Source organism: Natator depressus, chromosome 21 (genome assembly GCF_965152275.1).
Source record: "Natator depressus isolate rNatDep1 chromosome 21, rNatDep2.hap1, whole genome shotgun sequence".
Lineage (NCBI taxonomy): Eukaryota > Metazoa > Chordata > Testudines > Cheloniidae > Natator > Natator depressus.
Window position 1 is genome coordinate 4,604,375 of NC_134254.1, and position 23,665 is coordinate 4,628,039.

Here is a 23,665-nt window from a genome sequence, read left to right on the forward strand (position 1 = left end):
ATCAGAGCAGTACAGACTCAGGGAGGGCTTTCTGAAAGTGTTGCTGTGTCAGTGCAGTTGGTTTCTTTAGAAATCAAGCAGGGTTTTCTAATGATTCCCTCAATCTGCCCACACAGACAGGTGCCTGGATTTTACCATCTAAGGTCACGGAGGAGAAGCAAAAACATCCTCCTGGAAAGCAGTCCCCTTAGGAATCCTGGGTTTGTGACAAGTTCTGCCTGGATTCCTGATCCTCCCTCTCATGAGCCTCTGTTAAGGATGGAGCTATATCCCTTCAGCTTATTGCAAAATGGTCTAATCTAGACCAGAGCCTCCCCCTTTGGGATTTCCAGGGCTTCAGACAGTCACAGCACTGACAAATGACTAGAACAGGGTGACTTCTGAAGACTTCTAGGTGCTGTCATGTCAGAAAGAAATGCAGCTACAGCCCATGGCTTGTTTGTGTCAGTCAGGAACATATGCTTTGCTACTGCTCCACTTCTCTCACTGGTAAATGCTAAATCCACTTCTTCTCCTTTTATCCATTTCAGCTAAATTGCAGGAACATTTAGAAATGGCACATTCACTCACCAAAATGCCTGGACATGCGTTCGCACATAGGCCTGGTCTGCCCTACAGGATTTCAGTGGGAAATTCCCACAAGATCAGCTGCATCAGTGTTAAGGAGCCCTAGAATAGTGAAGGTGTGAGCATTTTTGGCTCTGACCTAGTTAAACGACACAGTGGTAAAACCTGCGGAAGTCCCCAGAGCCTTGTCTCCACTACGGCCTCCCCAGCTTCAGGGCAGTTGAACCAGTGGGAGCGCCAGTGGTTATGTTTTGTTCAAATCCCCTAGTGTAGACAGGGTTATAGTTAAACACACAGGCAGAGTCCTGCACAGACACGTGAACACACACACAGTCACACTCATACACACAGACAGACACCACACACTTTCTGTATCGTGGCATTGTAGCTCTGAATTTTCTACAGCCCTTAAGTGAGCTCTGTTCTTTGGTGAGTTCACGTTATATGCAGATTTCTCTACCTCTCCTCTTTCCTGCTCAGCATAGCTAATCGTCTTCTCATCTACATGTTGGCAGATATGTTATATTTAAAAAAAAATCACCATGGTGAAAAACTGTAGACAGACAATCAGTTTATAAATTGACCCCTTTTCCTGAGAAACTTCTTATGGCCTAGCAGAGTTTTCCTCTCATTGAGCTCCATTGATTTGATGCCAGCTCTAGTACCTAGTCTCAGGTCTAGTTTCCCTGGTAACCAGCTCCTGTTTACCCCATGTTGCTAGAACTGGTTTGAATCAAAGGCCTTCTGAGCCTGTTTATAGCTTCAGAGCAAAGGTTAGGTCAGTGTCTCCCACATGGGCTCAGAGAGCAGGAGAGTCTCTGCACCTTCGAGGCAAGGACGTATGCCCCCACAACTAGGGAAGGCCATAACAAGTGTATGGGATGCAGACACAGCCTAACGTGCAGAGAATAGGATTAAAGCTTGATTCTGCTTAAGTGACACATCGAGATTACATTGTGGAAACTGCTCAAGCTCCAGGATGCCTGGTCAATATGTCTCATTCTCTAATGGCCACTTGCTGAAGGAGTTTCTTATAGGCATAAGGGGACTCTGACCCCATAGGAATTGTATGGTTCTGACGAGGAATGAGACAGAACTAGAAAGTGGAATAATCCTGTGCCTCTCCTGGCGCACAAAGAGAGAAAAGAGCCCACACTGCACCTCCTGGAAGCCTGCCCCCGGGAGCCCAGCATGGCGTCCTAGATACCAAGGAGAAAACGGGCTGGAAGCGTAGCGCAGAGAGGTGCAAACACCACAGGGTTGCTCTCCCGTGCTCAGGCATTGCCTGCCAACCTGCTGTCAAAGGTTACATTCTGGGAGATGGTAGAGGTGGGGGGGTGAGTGCATTGGGCAGGTACTGCATTGCGGGGCTGTGTCAGGGATGTGCATGTTTACATGGGGTGAAAGGTAGGGATAGAAGCTAATTTGTACATGGGGTGGCTGTGAATCAGTGTATACACATTCAGAGGCCTGTGTTGAGGGTGTAGGGAGTTGTGCATTTGTAAATGGTATGTGTGTAGATTCAGAGGAAGTGGGAGTCAACACATTTTGCAGAGGAGAGTGAGCAATTGTGGTGGGGGGTGCATATGAGAGGGTTCATGCAGGTACCAAGGGGGCAGGAGGGGGCATGTGGATATGATCCAGGTTGTCTTCTATGCAGCATGCTCTGCATCAAAGAGATTGAGGAGTTCAGGCAAATAACCTCTCTAGGTAAAAATCTCAGTTAGTAATCACATTTCTCTCTTGACAGCATAACTGTGGGTGAAAAAATAAACTCTTCCCAGCAACGGCCATCGAGCTAGCAAGAGCAGACCTTTGGGATAGAAAGAATCTCCTTCTCTATTTGCTTTTGAGAAACCTTGTACTTGTTTTAACTCATTGAAATTGTCACTTACAAATTTCAAAGTGTAGGAATCTAGACCCTAGCAACAAGGCAGGCTGGGCTTGGCGTCCCAGCAGGGATACAAAGATGGATCTTAAATGATGCCTGCTGGAAGCCAAGCAGCAGCATGCTAACCTGGGGCTGACTGCCGACAGAAAAAAAAAAAAAACATTCTGGGAAGGTTTGCTGTTGTGCATCATAGAAAAGATGTTTTATCTAGTTTGAAGGAAGCTTGGTGGATCAAGGGGAAAAAATAAAAATAAACAAAAGGCAGCAAATTTCAGAGCATGATCTATATTCATGTTCTTGACATTTGCATCAGGACACACAGCCAAACAAAATATGAGGCCCTTGCAAGCAAGGCAAAGAATGACATGCATGACAGACATATGGACTCATGGCTGAGGAGAGCCTACCTGGAGTCCTAGAAACTATGGATGGAAGCATAAGTCCATCAAATGAAGTACTCCATCCAGCATCCTATGTTTCACCTCACCTCCACCCCCCGCCACACAGACCTCCGTAATATCTATGTCTATGCTGTACCATACATGGACAGATAAATACCTTCCTGACCCCTGCAGCCTGCATTTTAGGCCCTGAAGCATGATATTAGGTTAGTGGTGTTACTTGTAGAAAAGAGAAAGAAAGAGAGAATGTAGTAGGCATGACAATTTAAAAATAGTATCCTTATTTCTAGCTGGAGCCTTTCAAGGTATTTTAGGTGCTTATACACAAGGTGTGAACTGCATACAAATTAGCAAACATCTTTTTTCTCCGCATCTGTTCTTTGCACTGTGTTTGCAGGTACTTGTGCACACTCACACTCCCTCTCTCTGCTGCTGCTGTGAAAGTGTCTCGCAGCCATGACAGCACGTCTGAGTGACACAGTGAGGTCCTACAGTGACCAAGCTTCCCAATATGGCCCGTTTGCTGTCCGGGATTTGTCTGCCAGGAAGGCAGACTGCTGGCTGTTGCCAAAGCCCCTGTTGTTTAGACTCAGTTCCCCATGGTCCCCTTTGATTGCATTTTTTTTTCTCTCTCCTCCTGGCCTTCCCCTCCCCACCCCAATAGCTTTTGCGGAGCTGCAGACAGACATCAATGAATTAACCAGTGACCTGGATCGCTCCGGGATCCCATACCTTGATTATCGGACATATGCCATGAGGGTCCTTTTCCCTGGCATCGAGGACCACCCCGTCCTGCGTGAGTTGGAGGTAATGAAATGGCTGGGCGCATACTCTCCCTCTCTCTGCTGCTCCTAGTGCTTACATAGCTTCTGGGACTATTTTCCTGGTCCCTTCTGGGAAGCTAGATTGAAACTCACGGAGCTGTGAAGCACCTTCCCATCTCCCTCGTTGAATCTTATTAGAAGCGCTAGGGTAAGTGAAATAAGCACAGAGTTCATTTTAACAAATGACTCGGCATTTTGTCTCTTTAACACACGGCTTGCTTCCTCGTGCTCTCGGCTGGGGCTGGGGCTGGTTTTTGGTTTTTTTATTATTTTCATCACTAAAGCACCACCATAGAGTTTGCAAGCCCAGCAGCAAACTGGCTGCCTTCCTTATCAGCGTCTTTTTAAAGTCTCTATTAATCCCTTTTTTGTGGAGAGAAAAGCAAAGGGTATCCTGATTTGCTGTGCTCCTGATTTATTGCCGTGCTCCTGCAAGGGATAAGCTTTTCACCTTGGGATGACCTGGCCCAGGATTTGCTGTAGGTCAGCAGTTTTCATTTTCCCCCGCAATTTTTTTTAGATAAGCCATTCATTCAAATTTCAGTGTCAATGCTAACTTTCGTCCTCGCCGCCTTGTGCTGTGTTCCCATCAGAGTCCTGCAAACAACACTGGATTGGGGTGAGTTAGTACCTCGATGGGAGATCTTCAAAGCAAACACTGGTGCTTCAGGAAGTAATACCAGTTATCATGTAGCACTCTTCCCTTTGAGTTGGTGTTGACCTGGTGCCCCACCATGGCATCAGAAGGCCCTGGAGGTATTGGGCTAGTTCTCAGCTCTTGTAAATTGTCATAGTTGCAGTGAGGTCCGTGGATCTATGCCGATTGACACCAGCTGAGGACTCACCCACCGTCTTTAGGATGAGATGTAAAAGAGAGGACCACTTCTGGTCATTCTATTTGCCCTGGTATTGTTGACATGAGCAGGTGTTGCTCCTGCTATCCTGGCCAGATTCCAGTAAGGGTAACTGTGTTCTGCTTCCATAAATCCCCCCTTCAGGTTCCAGTTAAATGTGCTCTTGGTCAAACAGTGCTGTGTGCTATTGATCAATCACTGTATATCACTCTAAAGGTGGCTGCATTTCACTGGTGGATGAAGGGATTCCTGGGTATCATTTGTATCAAGTTATGCTTTGGGATCCTCTGACATGAAAGGCATTGTAGAAATATAAGAAATTATTATTATATTAATAAAAGAGCTAATTAAAATTAATGAATTAGATTACAATTCTAACAGCAAACAGCTGGCCACAACTCAAGCACTAAACTCACCCAGGCTGCAATTGAATCTGCTTCTCCCATTGCCAATCCCCAAAATTTTCCAGTCCCACATATGATGTTTATTATTTAAATTGTCAAGTAAGCTGATTTTCTAACAAATGTGGCCACTTGTTATTGGTTTCACTTATGAAAAACAGAACTGCAGGAGTGATAAATGTGTTGCCAATTACACAGTTGATTTAATTATATAATGTTCGTAGAACCAATATATAGGGCTCCAAGATGTTTAGTAAAGAATTGCTTAATGTAGTTTATCATTTTGACTCATAGTGAATTACTTAAAACCAGGACTAGCTGAAAGCCTCAATTAATTTTTTACTGTTTCTCTATAATAAAGCAATAGTCTAAATTAGTAATTAATTTACTTATGGGAGTGTCACTTTTTTTTTTTTTGCTTTTTGCAGAACAAGTACAAAATGTATGTCACTTGTAGGGCTTTCAGCCTCAAAGCAGAGTAATTAGTGTTCAGCAAGCCTGATTCACAGCAATGGTGAAGACAACTAGAGCTAGAGATAGGGGCACTGTTTCTTTCAGTGGCTTGCTGAGATTGTTGTCCTCTGCTTACAGGTCCAAGGGAACGGGCAGCAGAATGTGGAGAAGGCCTTGAAGCTCTTTGCCCAGCTAATCAACAACAAGGTGTTTCTGCTGACATTCATCCGGACCCTGGAGCTTCAGCGTAGCTTCTCCATGCGTGACCGTGGCAATGTGGCTTCCCTGATCATGACGGGCCTGCAGGGAAAGCTGGAATACGCAACTGACGTGCTGAAGCAGCTACTCTCAGACCTGATTGAGAAGAACCTGGAGAATAAGAATCACCCCAAACTGCTCCTGCGTAGGTAAGATGAGTGGCAGGGGGATGAAGCTGCAGGGACATGCCCAGATAAAGGAATCAACATCATGCAGTTGCTGTCCCCTCTCCACCCAGGGAAGAGCCTTGGCTGGGGCAGCCAACAAAAGCCACATGGCCACCAGTGGCTAAAACACACACACACTGGCAAGTACCAAAGAAAAGTTGCATATAGCAGGATCTGGCAGTGGGTAGCAAGGAAACCCCAGTTCAGACAGACCCTCAAGGTGCAGAACTCACCATGTGCAACTCCCATCATGCTTTTATTCATTGCTTTTCCTGCTTCCCTTGGCCTCTCAGATACTGAGGGGTTGCGGGGAGATCCAGGTTTGATCTTTCCATCTCGTTGCACTGGGAGCCCTGAGAAGGAGAGTGGCTCCAGCCTGGGTGACCCGGCTGACAGTAATAAGCAAGAGTGCGTGCTGGAGGTTCGGACAGATTGACAGTTAAAACGCATTACTCATCATTGGCAGGCTGACCCCGACCTTCAGGGACATTAGCAATTTTATTCTACGTTTTCCAGATGTCAGTTTTTTATTCCCAGCCCAGCAGGTTCCTTTTTGTCTTTGGGTGTTTTGGGTGGGGTTGGTTTTCTCTAAATCAAGAATTTCCCCTTGCCCCCCCCCCAAGCTCTCGGCCATGGAGGAAGCAACTGGAAGACAAAAAGGGACAGGACTGATGGGCTTTTCATCAGTGCCCTGTTCTGTTGTGCAGAAGGAAGGGAGGAATGAGTGGGGTCAAGGGGGACGCTGAGGGATTATGAGTGAAAGAGAGAGGTACGAGAGGTCATAGTTCTCTTGGATCAAGTTTAAGATGCTGTGCAGCCATCCGTGAAAACATATGATAGAATTAACCCTGTGTTACTAGAGACAGGGAAGGGAAACGGATGGACTCTTGGAGGCTCCCAATGGAGCACTGCATTTTAATTTCTGCCACCAGCCCATGTAGCATGACTGAAACTTCACGGTGCGCCAACACCTCCACCCCTAGAGAGTCCTGCTTGACAAATGGGGTGTCCTGGAGCCCATGAAGTGGAGTGAGATGAGCCAGGACTGGAGGCCTCCTCTCACCATCATTGGGTGAAGGCTGACAGCACCATCAGTCTCACTAGTGCCAGGTGACCCCTGAGGTTACACTGGTATCTCAATGTCAGAGCATTTCTCTTCCCCCTGCACCTCAGTCCATCTTCCAGCTGGGCTGGCAGGGGAAGCAGGTGCCAGATGGAGGAAACTGGGTTAAGGGTGAGAATAAAAGCAAAGGGATTCCCTTGGGATTTGGAAATGGTGTGGGGGCGGGAGGGAGAGCAATCTGGGGCAACCTTGGCCAGTATCCTGCATCCCTAACTGATCTGAGTGTGTGAAGGCTCAGTATAGTCATTGAGACAAAAGCACACAACGTGTTTCTTAGAATGTTACATTGCTCTGTGTGTTTGATTCTGCTGCCAGTCCCGGCTCTTCTCCTGTTCAAGGCTACGTTCGTGCGGCGTTAGGGCAGACAGGCACACAGAGAGTTTGCTGTGGAGGCTCTTGCATCTCGGCCACATTTCTTCTGCAGAGTAACGCCCTGCTTGTCCAAAAAGAGTGGGGGCAACATGGAATTAATTCAGGTGATTTGGAAAAGAAAGGGAAGCTTTTGATGTTACTCTAAGTGATGCACATCAGGAGACATCAGTTGAACCCAGAGGCACTAAATCTTAAAGGCAAACACTGCCCATGAGTGATACAAAGTGCTACAGTGGGCACCGCTCACCCGTCAGTATTCACTGGCCTGCAGTGTCTGATTTGGACAGTGGCATTTGTGGAATATCTTATTCTAAATATGGGGAATATGCCACGGAGCTCACTCGTCGTATCACAGCCCACTGGCTATCGCTTTTTTAGGGGCCCATACTGCACGAGAGTGAGTGTTACTGGAGACATAATGGGGCTGTTGTGCCTATAAAACACTGGCCATCCAGTTGCGTGTTTGCATTTAATTATTGTTTCAGAGGTTGAAGCAGGGCCTAGGAGAGCGCTACTGCAGGGACCACATTAGGCATGATCTCGTTTGAGCTGCTCTGTTCACTTTTTGAGTGCAGAGCTTTTCTAATCAGCCTGCGCCAGATCAAAGTGAAAGGGAAAAACCTAGGCATTCACGCCTTTTTTTTCCATTTTAAATGTGAGGGAATTGTACGGGGAAAAAGGTTCCAGAGTTATAAGCACCTGATTGTATCTCTTCATCTGTGTCTATAAATTGCTTCATTAGACTGCAAGCTCATCAGAGCAGGGACTTCCCTTCTTGCATGTTTGTACAGTACTGCACGCTTTTGAGCATCTGCCATGCCAGGTCCAGATGAGATGAGCATGGCATAAAAGTCTAGATGGACAGGGTAAGTGACAGACCCAGAGTCTGAGCTGACAGGGAGAGGGCAGTGGTAAAACACCTCCACCTAACTTGAGATCTTCTAGGGGTTCAGCCTCTGTGGACCAATCTGTCCTATACGTCTCTGATGATGCTGCACAGCAAAGATTGCGGTGTCACTATGATATAAGGGCTTTTGTTCTGTTTATCTAGGTACTTACTTGACTTTCATCCTTACACAGTATCTGTGCACCTCACAGTCATTAATATATTTTATCCTCACAGCCCCCTCATCCAATAAGGAAGGAATTTCCCCATTTTACTGTTGGGGAGCTGAGATAAATGGCAGCTGAAGTGACTCATCTCAGGTCACACACACAGTCTGCAGATGAGACAAAAATTAAATTTAGTAACCCGGGTCAGATTGGCACCCATGACTCTGAGGCAAAAGGCTGCCTCCGATTCCCGCTCCCCTGAGCTGGCCATGTCCCCACGCTCACGCTGACAGCATTTCAGGGCCCTGTTGCATAGAAGTCACCCTGGCTCTATCCCGCTGTGTCTGAGCTTTGCCCCATGGGTTGCTGTGTGATGGAGGAAGAGGACCCACTCTATGCTCATCCACTGTCCGCCAGTCCACAAATGGAGCCATCGCCACACAGAAGCCAGCAGCCAAAAGCAACAGGGAGTATTTCACAGTTTGGGGGAGTTTTCAGGGATTCCTCCAGCCACAATGAATATACTTGGCAGGAAATTGCTCTAAATCTGGCCATGTTTGCAGAGGCAATAACTCATCTCAGAAATGGAAGCTGCATTAATTTCCCCTGTGGTTTAATGAGTCGCTGTGAAAGCGTCTTCAGCCTGAGCCATCAATAATGACTTTTCACGGTGCTCTAAAAATACAAGGCTGGTGATCTCAGCACTATCCCCCTCCCATCTCCTGTCCCCCCCATCCCTCACCCCATTACCACCACGAGGAGGTTTTGCTCATAACTCAGCGTACCACATCAGAGCCCACCTAGCAATGTCATAGTCCGATTGCCAGAGACGGAAAAGCCAGACTCAGAGAAAGGGCCAAACCCACAGGGACTGTGTGTGGCCAGCCATTACTCTCTGAGTTTCTGCTTGAAGCATGTATGATTTTAAGGAAAGAAGTTAAGCCAGGAGCAAATGTTCTTCTTCCTTAAAGAAGGCTCAGAGAGAGAGAACCTAGCCACTCCTTTGTGTGGCTCTTATTGTGGCACTCAGAGGCTGGGGGTTGAACTTTCAATGCTGGGGGTAGCTAATGTGGTCTGACCTGCAGTTTTATGCAATAGTGCCCCATCCTGAAAGTAGCCTGAACCAGTGATCTAGATATGAAAGTCTCCAATCCTCTAAGCCATTCAGTCCCCTCGGTGCAGCCCTGCACTGACGTCCCCCTTTCATCCTTTGTGGTACATTGGTACCAACACAAACTTGTAAGCTAAATGTGTTAATATAAAAGATGACAAGTCACCTGCTGAAAGGTTGGGATTCTGTCCAGGTTCAGACTTCCCCGGTCAAACGCTTCCGTCTCCATTAGCTGCCGTGAACATCAGCTGCCTGGTAAAAACTCATTTGGGCTTGTAAATAGACTGCGGGAAAGATACTCACCCTGCATGGTTCTGAATGGGGTTATTTCTCACCCATCAATCCCATTTGGTCATTTAAAAGGCTCTTGTAGTGTATCTCCTGTCTTTGCTTTGTCATGTAAACACAGGATTAATGTTACCCCCTTAAGCATGGGCTCATGAGGGCACTTTCCTGCTCTTCTCTGTGGAATTCAACAGCCAATTCATAGTCGAGATATAATAATGTGGCCTGTTTGTTTCCATTTGCAGAGTGAGGGCTGAACTGCCTGAACCCCTCCTCCCCCATGTGCCAGAGTGTCGGGCGAGTATGTCTTGCATACAGCATAGCCAGCCACATGCAAGACTAGTATTGGGACTTGGCGCAGATGGTGTCATTCCAGTGCATACACAAGGGGCTGGGGGATGAGGTCTCCTCTGCAGGAGCAGCGGCATTTGAGAGCTGACAGTGGGGCGGGAGAAGGTGATTATTGACTCTCTTTAATCAGAACTGAGTACCTGTGGCTTAGTTCTGTGAATTATCCTCCCAGATATGGCAGGTGACGCAGGGAAACCAAATGAACCCAAAGAGCCTGCATTATCCTCCGTTTAAATTTGATCATTCTCACTCCTGGGCATTACCAGGGTCTTTGCAAATGGAAATAGTTGCATAGCTGAGGGAGACAGCGGAAAGGGATGGAAGAGCAGCACGGAGGGATGCCTTACAGATTCAACCTTCATGTGTGACATGCTTGCTTACACTCTTTGGAGCTATGGGTCCAAGTTCCAATCTCTTCCTCCTCCTGAGGCAGACTGACTGAGTTCTAGGTACTTCGCTCGTGGGGGGGGCTTTCAGCTGAGACCATAAAACCATAGAACATGTCTTGATAGCTGTGCACTGACACTGAGGGCTCGGTTTTTCCCTTCAGTTACATCAGTGTAAATCAGAAGTAGCCCCGCTGATATCACTGGAGTTATACTGCTGTAAGTGAGAGAGAAACACATCACAGGGCACCATGGCACTTTCTGTAAAGACTTAAGGGGTTTGTCCCACTGTCTTCAGTGACAATTTCCTTTCCCCTATTGTTAAGCACGTGAGCTGGGATTTTCAGAGGAGCCCAACAGAGTTAGGTGCCCAGCTTGTGATGAAATTCAATGGGATTTGGGCACCTGTGTTCCTTTGAAAATTCCAGCCTTCTTGCCTGCATTGCTGGTGCCCCGAACACGGAGGGTGGCTACAGGTTCAGTGTATCATTTGGAAGCATTTGGGATGAAACGCAGGTTTCCAACCCACTGGCCAAATGAACACTGAGAACTTTCTGAAATTCTTCGGCCACTGCACTAGTCTTGGTGCAGCTTCACCAGCGCTTGCAGTGAGGAAAGTGCCAGCATAGTCCAGCCACCAGCACTTTTACCACCATGTCATCTGGACATGCCCTGAGCAACACCAGGCAACATGGTGGTGAAAAGGCCTGGAGTCCTGAAGCCTGTTGCTAGCACAGACAGAGCTGCACTGAGGCTAAACCAGTGGTGGGAGAATTTCAAAAAATCCTCATTGTAGATGGAGACTCTGCAGAATCTCTGTCCTCTGGCTTGTGTGACCCAGGGCCTGGTATATCAGTGTCTGGCATTTATGGAGAGACCAAACCACTCATTGCTCCTATCATCCACCTAGTCCCCTAAGGTGTCTCCATGTAGGAAAAAAGAAACTTCTCCAGCACCATGTACCCTTCTGTCTTTTTCCCCTTTCTGTACATCTATTCCATCTCACCCCTTTTATCCAAGATACGGAGCACCTGCTGCACATTTATAAAGTACCTGCTTCCCCTTTGCTGCCGTACCAATCTAGATTGGTGCTGCATTGAGGGATGGAGGGTGGCTGTGTGGCACATACACATTCTAGCAGCAGCAAAAGGGTTAGCGGTATGTAGCAGTCATTTAAAAGAGGTGAGAATGCAAAGGATCCAGAAGAAACAAAGCCTAAAACTTGAAAGCCAGCTTTGCGGTATGAAGATCCAGATGTTTCAGTTGGAAACCTACAAAGTAAAGGTCTCTTCCAGCCCTGTGGATCTGTGAGCTCCTTGGGTATTGTTTAGTATGCAAAACATTCCAAGTCAGAACATTTTGTTCTAAGCTAACAATGAATGAGAAGCCACAAAGTGAGAAATTATTTTGTTTTACTTTTGAGCTGTCTATTGCCAGTGCTTAATAATTGGTGTTCAGTTCTTTCCTTCTTTCTTTATTTCGCCTCTCTGCTCTTCCCTCTCCTGGGAGATTGAAGGAAAGCTGATATTAAATCAAATGACTGTCCTCATTCCTGGCACAGGGAGCACATGGCAGTTCAGAGACGAGACAAAGCAAGGGAAAATTAGTAACATAAATATTGATTTGGGGGTTTTCCTGGTCCTTTTTGTTTAGTTTTATTCCCAGCACCCCAGTGAGTCAGAGGAGCAGCCAGAGGCTTTGGTTTCTGGTGTCAGGCTTTTTTGGAAAGTTGTCTCCGGAGTGTACTTTGCCCTCATTTATGTGGTCAATATGAAAAAAGTTTTCTCTGAGTCTGGGGATTGTCCCCTGCTGCCTTAATCTTCAGGAGCTTATTTTGTATTTTCAGAGACAGATCTATAACAGCATTCCAGATACCAGGCCGACCATGGAGTAAAACATGATACCTGCTGAGGGGCTGTTGCAGTACTCTGAAGGAGCTGGTTTTGCAGCTCAGCAGACCTCTTCTGATGCAGCAGAGAGAAAGGGAGGTCACTCCAAAACACAGCAGACTGAGTTTAAAGAATGACTTGCTGAGACCTCCAGCACAGATCAGATTTCAAAGACTAACCATGGTAGATGAGGGCAGGGAAAAGATACACAACAGGCTAAGACTTGTGAAGAGCTATGCACTCTTCAGCTCCTTGGACCCCTTGATGAAGGAAGTGGCTTTTTTGCTTCAGCTAAGGAAAAAATTTGAGCATGTTAACCCTTTAAGTGTTGATACCTTTTGCAATGAAGGCTGTACCACAGGTGTACTATCGAGTCAGTTTCAGAGTAGCAGCCGTGTTAGTCTGTATTCGCAAAAAGAAAAGGAGTACTTGTGGCACCTTTGAGACTAACCAATTTATTTGAGCATGAGCTTTCGTGAGCTACATCCGATGAAGTGAGCTGTAGCTCACGAAAGCTTATGCTGAAATAAATTGGTTAGTCTCCAAGGTGCCACAAGTCCTCCTTTCCTTTTATCAAGTCAGTGGAATGTTGGGACATGCTGGTACCGTCAGCAATAGTTAAGGGATTAATGAAATGTTTGTTCTCAATTTTTTTGACTGTATAAGCGTGAAGTATTATAGTTGTGTATCTGTCAGGGCTAGAACACAGTTCCCTAACAGGGCTATGGCATGGCGCAAGGGGTAGGTTCTGTCCACACAGGTAAGAAGAAACCATGTTATAACACAGTTGTGCCACACAGCTGTTTCACCTGCTTATTTTTGTAGCATCAAGAGGGACGGTATGTTAATTTCAGTTTAATGCAGAATGTAACTTACAAGAACTGGTCATGCCGTATGTTAATAATATTCATTAGGAAGTTAGCCCTTTCCCAATGAGCAAACATTTCCCAGATAGATCCTGGTTTTTTTCCTCCCATGTTAATATTCACCAAACAGTCTGGAGGAATACTTGTCGGTTCTATGGTGTTCTCCTGCTGTTTGATTTGACTGTTTGTTACTGGCTCTTCTTTATTCGTGGCTGGTGGTTTGTTGCCTAAGTCACGTGCTATTGTTTCTCCTCTTTGATTGGATGTCTGAAAAATTTTAAACAGAAGAACAATGAATATGGTGGCACTTTCCAGCATGAATTTTCAGACAATTAATCATTTGTGATTCAGTTGTTTGGGGATTTACAGACATTTTCATGAATACCCTCCAGATGTCATATACTGATGATAATATAACTCCTGGTGTCCTTGCAAATAGAACTCATTGCTTTTGATGGCTGAAATACTGTAACTTCTGTTTACTATTCAACAAGCTTTGGTGTTAGCACAAACCCTCTTACGTTAGTAGTGTCATCTGTATTACAGTAAGAGGTGGAGAGTGCTGGGAACTATAGAGACACACGGTGAGAGGCAGTGTCTGACCCAAAGGGCTCACAGTCTGACAAGACTGACTGAACGAGGGAGAGGAAGCTGTGACCCAAAGAGGGTCACGCGGCAGCCCCATCAGCATTTGATATAGGACTAGAACCCAGGTCTCCTGAGTCTCAGTTCAGCTCCCCGTCCACTAGACTAGACTGTGGTGCGTCTCTAGTTATGGCTCCACACTACTGGGTTTTAATGCCCTGCTCTAAACAGCGCCTGCAGCATTGTTTACACTGGCAAAAATAGGGCCCCTAATTCATTACCGGTGCTGCTCTGCTGCTGATAGCACTGGTCTAGGCAAGGCTAGTTATGCACTGGGCTGCTCAGACCCATTCGGAGCGGAGTTGTGATGCATTAAATGCCCCTCGCTGCCTGGAGCACTCTCTGTACTAGCCGTTCCAAGCACAGGTGGGAGACTTTTCAGAAATGTGGCTACTGTAGACACAGCCTGAGGCTACGGCGAGTGACCAGCTGCACTGACGCACACCCCCTGTCTAGACAAGGAAAGCCATGCTTTGCAAGATGGAGTGGGCACTTCAAAGGGCAGCTGCTTGTTTGTTTCAGGCCCAGCAGTTGCTGTTACCCGATCGCTGAAATTGGGGCTAATCCCAAGCATTAAGGGCAGCCTAAGAGTAATGCCGGGCAGGATCAGAAAAGTCCTAGTGCACAGAGCCCTGGACCCCCGAGGACGGGGATTCATTTACAGCACATTCTCAGCTAGCACAGCTGGCAACAAAAGAAACATCCTTGTCCACTGATCTAGAGCCATGCTAGCAACAGCCACTTCTTGGAAGCCTGCCTGACAGCCGTGTCTGAACACATTGGCAGCACAGTCCAGGGTCTCATAGATGAGGGGGCCCCTCGTCCTGTCACCTGTCCAGTGCTGCTTTCAAAAGCATTTCCCCACTTCCAAGAAAAGGAACAGTGTTTCTTTAAAGAGAGACCAGCAATCCTGCAGAGCCAGCATTAAAAACTATCATTAGGAGCCATTGTATTTAAATTAGAGATAATCTTGGGCACAATGTGGGGAGAGAATGCTGGGTGGGGCTGCGGAGAAAGCTGCAATTTCCCTTGCCATTGTCACTCTGCTGTCCCTGATTGCCAGCAACCACTGCAAATTCCAGTGATTTACTGAGCCATAGGGTATAATTTGCACCACGTGCAAGGAGTTAAAGTGCCACCAAGCATCCCTGTCAGAGTGGCTCATGACAGGCTGTCAGCTGGTCTTTATTCCTTTCTGTTCCTGAACAATCTACATGCACTTGTCAGCTAAATGTGGGAGGGGGCAGGGCTGAGGGACCATGATGCCAGATCCTCCAGTGCAGAGTCTTAATGCTGTTGTGAATTTGTGCTCCAGATGTGCACTGTTCACTCAGAGATGGTGATCAGAAGATGGTCACATGGCCAAAGGCCTGTGGGAAAAGTGCAGTCCTACCTGCTAAGGGACGCTGTGAGTCTGTAACTTGTGATACCTCACTCAGTTTGAGAGGGTGAGACTAGGCCAAGCAGTTGGTTTTGCTTTTGTCCATAGTTGGTTTTCAACTTCCCAGCTCTCCCGCACTATTGAGATGCGGGGTCACTGGTGTGAAGGGCAGTCGTTTGTTTTGAGTTTTTTTAAATAGACATGATGAAATGTCCTCTTGTCTTTTTCTAGGACCGAGTCTGTGGCTGAGAAGATGTTGACTAACTGGTTTGCCTTCCTCCTCCATAAATTCTTAAAGGTGAGGGGGAGACTGAGTGGAGAGATCCTCTTCCTCCTTCACCCATTCTCCTTGCGCTTCCACAGCTCTCCTCCTGCCCAAGACCTAGTGGGTGACTCCAGCCTTTAAAATGCCTGACAAGACCCAAAGTAAGGGGGAGACAATAGCAGAGCAGAGATCTGGAAATAAGACCTGTGTTCTGTGCATTTGGAGCTGTAGTTAAATTAGCTGAGTCTCAGCTAACCATCTCCGTGCTTGGCTTTGTTCAACCCTGAGGTTGCATGTTGCACATTTGAAATGTTGTATGGATGACAAGCCTGCAAGGAAGCATGCCTGGTGCATGTCTCCCGGTCTCCATTCAGCTGAAGGAACAGAGTATCATTGCTATCCGTCAGTGAGCCCTGATGGGCTGCACGTGTAGGACACATAGGAGGCTTTCACACCTCGGAAAAAGACCTGCCTGTGTCATCTAATCCATGCCCCACCCAGTAAAGTGTAGTTCCCTACAGTAAACTCTTGACTGCTTTGTTAAGTGTAATGTAAAATAACCCAGGTCCTGGAGCTTCTACCGCTTCCCTGAAGCACTGTGCACAGGCTGTTGGATCTCTCTAATGGGGAGTGTGCCCACCTTACTGTTCAGTGTAACTTTCCTTGCTCTGTGTAATCCCATTTCACCTAGCTGTACCCTCTGGAGTACCCCCAAACAACTCCTCTCCCTACCTCATTCAGGACTGTGAAAAATTTTACACCCTGAGCGCCGTAGTTAGGTCGAGCTAACCCCCCAGTGTAGAGGCAGCTAGGTTGACAGAAGACGTCTGCCGTCTTGGAGAGGTGGATTCGCTACATCGACAGAAAAACCCCTTCCAGCGACATAGGAAGAGTCTACACTATGGCACTACAGTGGCATAGTTGCAGCACCATAGCTGTGCCACTGTAGCAGCTGTAATGTAGACATACCCTCAGATTCCTTCTCTCCAGCCCCGGGGAGGCAAGCCACGGATGATGCCCACATTGAGTAATGGTCCCTTGGCATTGGCTTTCCTCTCCAAGTGCTGCTTTGGGCCACAGACCTGCAAACACTTACTTTGGTTGTTAAGATTCAGCCAGTGGGACCGTGCATCTGCTTAAAGTTAAGCATATGCATTAGGATAAGGCCCTGCCAAAGAGGCACCTTCACCTAGATTTTGTTTTGCTGTGTGTCTTGTCGAGCAGGAGTGCGCTGGGGAGCCGCTCTTCATGTTGTACTGTGCCATCAAGCAGCAGATGGAGAAGGGCCCTATCGATGCCATCACAGGGGAGGCACGCTATTCTCTGAGTGAGGACAAGCTGATCCGGCAACAAATTGAGTACAAAACATTGGTGAGTTGGCTGTCCGTGGGACTCAGCTTTGAACTGTACGCTTCATCTCCAGCTGTAAGTGACTTCCTGTAAGTTAAGAGAAGCTGTACAGGAAGGGCAGGATATATGCAGCCCTGATGCCCCAGGGTAGAACTAGCTGCTTCATGTCAGAATTGGTCCTTCATCGAAAGCGCAAGCAGGAAGTACACAATTTTATGGCCCAGATTCTCAGCTGGCTCAACCCATACTCCAACATTGTGGACCACAAGTGTTGCGTGTGCAATAATCTGTGGGACGTAAGTGCATGTAATGTTATGGCCCGATTTTCAAAACCTCAGGGTGCCAGGGCCATGTGCAAATTAAGTATGTACCTAACTTGCTTGTGCAGATTGTGTGCGAACAGCCCGGGCTGCTAAAGTTTTTGGAAAATCAGGGTTTACATGTGGCATCACAGACCCTTGTCATCCTTTTTTAAATATATCTATAGCTCCCCATGCCCTTGCCCTCCCCAAAACATAACTCCAGGGGACACCCTGAAGCTCTTGTTATACCAATAAAATAAAAACCAGCAGGATCTTATTAAAGGGGAAAAGGCAAAATGCCACATTTATTGTGAATACAGAAAGAATCATAGTAAGCAGTTAGTTATAGCTATAACATTCCATTCAATTTCATATTTATTCACACATTCATTCATACACACACACACACACACACACACAGGTTCTGCAAGGTTATCATCATAGTTACCAGCCTTAGAGTTGCTCATGCCAAGCCACTGGCCAGGTGGCCTGGACATGAGGAGGGAGCAGGGCCTTGTCAGATGCTCATCAAATGCTCCTTGAAGTTGGTTTGCAGAATCAGACCCCAAAGTTCTCACTTTCTAGGGTCCCTTTTTATAGGAATTTCTTCCTATGCCAGTCTATGGGAATTGCTTCATCATGCTGTTGCTAAATCAATCAGCAGATGGCACATTCCTTTGAAGGCTCCGTGCTGCCAGATGTTATCTTGTTCTTTGGTTCTCCCATTCTTGAGGCTGTTGGGTGGATGCCAGTCTGCCCTCCGGGGGTCCTCTGGTTATTTCCACTTGACGCCTTCTTCAGCCAATGGACACTGGATTCTTAGGCTGGCACCTCCCTGCTCATTCAGTTATTATCCACACCAAGCATCCATCCACATACATCCTCTATCTCTATTTTAATCACAATTGTTAACAAAGCAAGATGAATACAACAAAAGGGCGGAGAGTCTCTGGGTGCTGTTTCTGTTGTTACAGAGTATTGCTTTGAGCCTCTCTCTGTGTGAGTGGTTGTTGTTACAAAGAATTGCTTTGAGAACAGACTCTGTCTTAGAATGTACTAACACAATCAGCAGCTTGCAAGTTCAACACATAGAGGGAGAGAAACAGTACCAAAAACCAAGAGTACCAAAAACCAAAACAGTACCAAAAACCAAAACCAAAACTCTTAATTAGTGAATACCCTGGAATTCGAACTATAGGGAATCAAACTCATTTGTGATTTTAATACAGAACTTCTTTAATATGATCCAACACTCTTAGTTTAATGAGTTTCCCAAGGAGACTCTAGGTACAACAGCTGTGATATCAATGTAGAGACTGGCTTTTCAGGGAAATTCAGTGTTAAGTGTCTCTGACCCATGATGAATGTTATCACTGTTATGCTGGATGTTTCTCTGAAGCCCTTTTGAGAGCCATTTGGGACTTCTCCCTCTCTAGATCCTGAACTGTGTGAACCCCGATAACGAGAACAGCCCAGAGATCCCCGTGAAGGTGCTGAACTGCGACACCATCACTCAGGTCAAAGAGAAGATTTTGGATGCCGTGTACAAAAACGTCCCCTATTCCCAAAGGCCAAGAGCTGTCGACATGGACTTGGGTAAGAGCAACCCTGCCCTGTGACAAGTGGGCGGGGAGGTGGCGGGGGGAGAGTTAGAGAAGTAGCCAGTATTGGGGAGTTCTCAGAGAGATTTGTAATGTTCAGGAAGCTGATCGCATTGGCTAGAGCCAGGATGGCTCGCTTTGTGCACACTTGCTCTATCCTTACCTCCCCCACAAACACACACTACACCCCTCGGAGATGCTGTTTCTGCAGGACACAGCACTGGGTCAGACTCTTGACCTGTCTTAGCCATTGCACTCTGCAGACCCTGTTAATGTCCCCCAGAAAGCTGTCTTCGTTGAGCAATTGTCCAGTGAGCAAGTGACTGACACCTCAGACCACCTTCAGCTTTTTACACAAGCCACCTCCACAGCCATGTATTGACAGTAGTGTTGGAGGGGACCCTTGGTTCAGATCAACACCCCAAAATCTAATTACATTCCCCCACCCTAGGGAAAATTCTGCTCTTAGATGCAAGGAAGCAACCCACATTGACTTCCCTAGGGCTTCACAGGAATAATCAAGAGCAGAAGTCAGCCCTTTCGCTGAACACCCCTTCCTGGGAGCTTGGCCTCTGAGAGACTCATCTCTCATACAATGTCACATGAGACTGATGTGGACAGAAGAGGCAGGTGTCTTTTCATCCCTGACCATCATGTCTGCTTGCTCTTGCCTTCCCTGCAGAGTGGCGCCAGGGCCGGATAGCTCGCGTGGTCCTGCAGGATGAAGACATCACCACCAAGATTGAGGGCGACTGGAAGCGGTTAAACACCCTGATGCATTATCAGGTAAGAAACCATCCCTGACGCAGAGCTCCCAGAAAGCAGCCAAGCGGAAGGGAAAGAAAAGCAGAAATTTAATTCCTCAGCGTCTCGTCTAACAAGACAGACAGGGAGGTCACGTTCTTATGATAAACCAGAATGGTTCCGTGTGCTCGTGCATTAGACAAGAAAGCAGCCCTGACACACATCTTACAGAGACTAGCAGAGTTGAAAATTGACTAAATTAAAAATGCCAGCCTCTCTCACCAGATAGACTGGGTATGCAGAGAGAGGGCTGCACTGTCACGGTTAAAGATGTGGGGGCTGCAGGGGGCTATCATGTCAGAGACCCAGGCCTGGAAATGGAATCCTAAGTGAGAGAAAGGGGAGGGCAGTATAGGAAGGGAGAGGGGTTTCTGTCTCTGAAGCATCGTCGATAGGCCACCAGGCACCATGGGGGCAGATTAGCCACCCGATCCGGTGAGGCAGGGCACCGAGCTACATGGACGACTTGTCTCTTCCAGTTTCTAACTCTCAATCTTCCTACATGTTGATTCTCCGTTCTCGTTCAGGGGATAACAAAGGCAACTAGTTTTTTAGGAACAAGGGGACGTCGCCATCACCCTGTGTCCTGCGCAGCAATCGCATGGCTTCAAAATTAAAGGCAGTCACAGAGGAGTGTGCCGCCAGTTAAGGGAATATCGCCCCAAGCACTGTAAACATAAACCTGAACACTGGGAAATGTTTCTTAATCGAGAAGTGGTGGAATGTGTTAAGCTCTGGAATGAGTCTCCCAAGAGAAGCATCAGGAGCCCCATCACTGGAGTCATTTGAAACTAGACTGGTCAGAATGCTAGAGGAGATGCTGCATCCCACAGTGACCAGGATGGATCAGATGACCTACAAGCTTCTTTCCGTCTCTTACTGCTGTTAGGCTAATGACACCAGCCAAGCACAGCCTGCCTTGGGTGAGACTTGAGCAGCTAGAAAGTGTTAATTATGGTAGGTCAGAGAGAGAGATAAAGGTATGTACTCAGCCAGGTCCATCTGTCCACCACATGCTGGAATGTGCTGGAGTGTAACTATCCAACCACCCGTGAAACTGATTTCCAGTTAGTAGAGACATTGTTCTTGAAGCCCAGCGCTCTGTACTGTACCCCAATGGACCTGTCCGTAGCCTTCCTGTAGCTTCAATGTACCTTGGAGTAACCCTCCTAATTAGTCACTAGAAGAAAGGAGGTTGGCGTGTAGTACGAGGATACTTCTCTTTTCTGAGCAGAATGGTTTCTCAAGAGAAGCAGATCTTTCCATGAGGTACTAGCCAGTTGCCTTTTGAACAGAAACCTTTCCCTTTTTACTTTGCTTGTTTGTTAAAGGTGACTTACCTCATGGCTATTCAGTGGCCTCTCTTTGAAATGAGTTTCATGGGTCTTAGCTCAGTTCCTAGCAGATTGGTGTCCGCATCACAAATACGACCACCACAGCTGGCTTTTAAGTTGGCAAGCACAATTCAGGATGGGCTTGGGCCATGTATCCTGAGGTCCACATGCTCACTTTGATTGAACTAGTGTGCTAAAAATAGCCATGTAGCTGCAGCAGGATGGGCTAGATGCCAGAGTATGTGCCTCGGGTCTCAGATGGGATTGTACTCAGGGTAGCTAGCTCAGCCTGCCACCTACATCATTGCACCTGTACTGCTATTTTTAACACCACAGCTCAATCAAAGCCAGTATGAGAGTGCCTACACAAGCTGGAAGTTACACCCCCAGCTCCGGTATAGATGTGCACCAAGACAATGTGAGTGCAAAAGAAGTGATTAATCAGAGAAGGTGGGGAGGAGCGAGGGAACTTGTGATCAGCAGGCAAGTAGGGAGGGGAGAACCAGTTTGATTTTTAAAAAATCATAATAATGGGCCCAAGCCACAAAGGTCAGATCCGAACTTTCCCAAAGGGTTGTCCCGGCCCATTTCTAGTGAAAATAAGAGCTACCTCCACAAAGCCACCCTGCCTTTCATATCAGACGTTTGTATGGTTCTGAAATGTTCAACTTGTTCTTTCCCATGGGCGAAGCAATGTTACGCTGAGATCTGAAGATGCAGTGTGCTGTGTGGGGAGATGTGCAGTTGATGTCTGCAGCAGCATTTGCTGTTTCTGCTGTGCACGTCATGCTGCAAATATGTTGCATGTGATGCTCCTTTGTGCTCTTTTTAAGAGGCAGCACTGGCTAGTAGACTGAGCATTTTGCCTCTGCCACTGACTCATTGTGTGGCCTTGTAATTTGGCTAAGATAGCAGAGCTAACACCTAGACTCTGGCAGAAGTGCCATGGCATCTTCAGGACCCATGAGTGGTCAGAATCTTGCTTTAAATAATAATGCCTATCTCTTGTATAGCACTTTTCATCAGTAGATCTCAAAGCACTTTACAAGGAAGGTCACTGTTTTTATCCCCATTTTACAGATGGGGAAACTGAAGCAGAGCTAGGGGTAGAAACCCAATCTCCTGAGTACTAGGACATGCTGGAAGTGTTAGCTGAACGACAAGCCCCTTACCTCTATACTGGGACACTGAATCAAAAGGATCAGTGAATTGCCAACACAATTGACACAATTCCTGCAGCTTCTAAGTACTGTGTTCTATGGAGGTCTCCCATCCAAGAACTAATCCAGCCTTACTCCTGCTTAGTATGATCATGCTTTAAGGTGGTACAGCTGCAGGTTCCAGTTTTTTGGACAGTATCAGCAATCATTTGTTATTAGCTGGATGATTTAATTCCAAGTCTTTCTCTTAATCCCACATTTCTTCATCAGCTCTTCAAGGCAAGATATATTTTTTTCTGGGTTTTTTATGATGATAACGTCCCACCTACATCATAATCAGCTGATTGTCTTTGTCTACCCATTAAATCATTAATCTGATTTTCACAAGCATCCCCTGTATGGAAAAATCAAATAGAATTTAATAGGAAATGATCAGCTTTCTATAGATTATTTTTGAACTGTGTTACAGAATTGAATAGCGAGCTGTATCCCTGCTGCTGAATTCTGTATGCTGGCTTAAAAATACCTGTAGAAAAGGTCTCATTCTCTGTTAAATTCTCTAGGGCTTTTAGAAGAATTTCTGTAGAATCATACAACATTTCTGTAGAACCCTATCTATCCCTGTTAAACTCTGTAGGATATGCTCACACAGATTTACCCAAGACAAATGAACCACTCGGAATTTAACATCAAGTGATTTACAATGGCTTGTGCAGGGTTAACTCGGAGGCAGCAAACCATGAAGAGACATCACTCACTGGGAGGCTGGAAGGGCTGAGAGATTAGAAGACTATTTTTTAAATGAAAAATTAGCAACAGCCAGGGAAAATGCATATGGAAAATGAGATTCGGACACCTATAGTGGTTTGACTCAGAATGTCCAAAGCTGGAGCTCATTAGCTGCTCTGGTATCCTTGCCAGGCCATGTCAGTAAAGAAGGTATTTGCTGGACATCTTGTCTGTTGTTCTCCCCACTCTGTTTTTTATCATTATTTTTAAAGGGGTTTCACACAGCATGTTTCAAGCCAGTGGAAGAACCAGAATATTTGTAAAGTTGTAAAAAAAAAAAAAAAGTCAGCCAATTTCTCGTGTGTTTCCAGGGTTCTATAGGAGTGTGGTGGCAGCAGGGCAGAATGGGAAAGGAAAGTATGTTACATCTGTTGCTAATTTGTACACTGGTGCTTTTTAGCTGACGAGTCATTCTGCCCAAGCTTCAGAGGGCAAGAGTGCTCCCTCTGTATGTGTGGAATTTTTAATACTTCTCTCCTAGTTAACTACAGCTCTGATGAAACCGTATCCAACCACAGCAGCCTGGAAATTATTGCTTCTTTGTGTGAAAATCCAGAGCTTCCTTTGTATTGCTTGCACTGGAATGCTTAGATTTCACCTTTGTGAAATTAAACCAAAGTGGCAGCTAATAACAGCCTAAGAAAATAATATCACCACTTGATCGTTGCTTCCAGTGACTTAATAAATTGGGAGAAGTGAGGGGGGAACGGGGGGAGAAGAGGGGAAATAACAGAGGTGTGAAGTGTTGTACTTAGTCAAATAGAAATATTTCATTTTTGCTG

At 46.4% G+C, this 23,665-nt stretch overlaps 1 protein-coding gene across 2 annotated transcripts in view; it reads left to right on the forward strand.

Moving 5' to 3' along the window:
* PLXNA2 (plexin A2) overlaps positions 1-23,665 on the forward strand; it is a 312,031-nt gene that overhangs the window by 273,987 nt on the left and 14,379 nt on the right. For both annotated transcript variants that reach the window (XM_074936273.1, XM_074936274.1), the window contains exons 21-26: positions 3,524-3,666; positions 5,530-5,798; positions 15,510-15,576; positions 16,768-16,914; positions 18,632-18,791; positions 19,479-19,582. In XM_074936273.1, the coding sequence (XP_074792374.1) occupies positions 3,524-3,666; positions 5,530-5,798; positions 15,510-15,576; positions 16,768-16,914; positions 18,632-18,791; positions 19,479-19,582 (890 nt within the window). The remainder of the gene's footprint in view (positions 1-3,523; positions 3,667-5,529; positions 5,799-15,509; positions 15,577-16,767; positions 16,915-18,631; positions 18,792-19,478; positions 19,583-23,665) is intronic.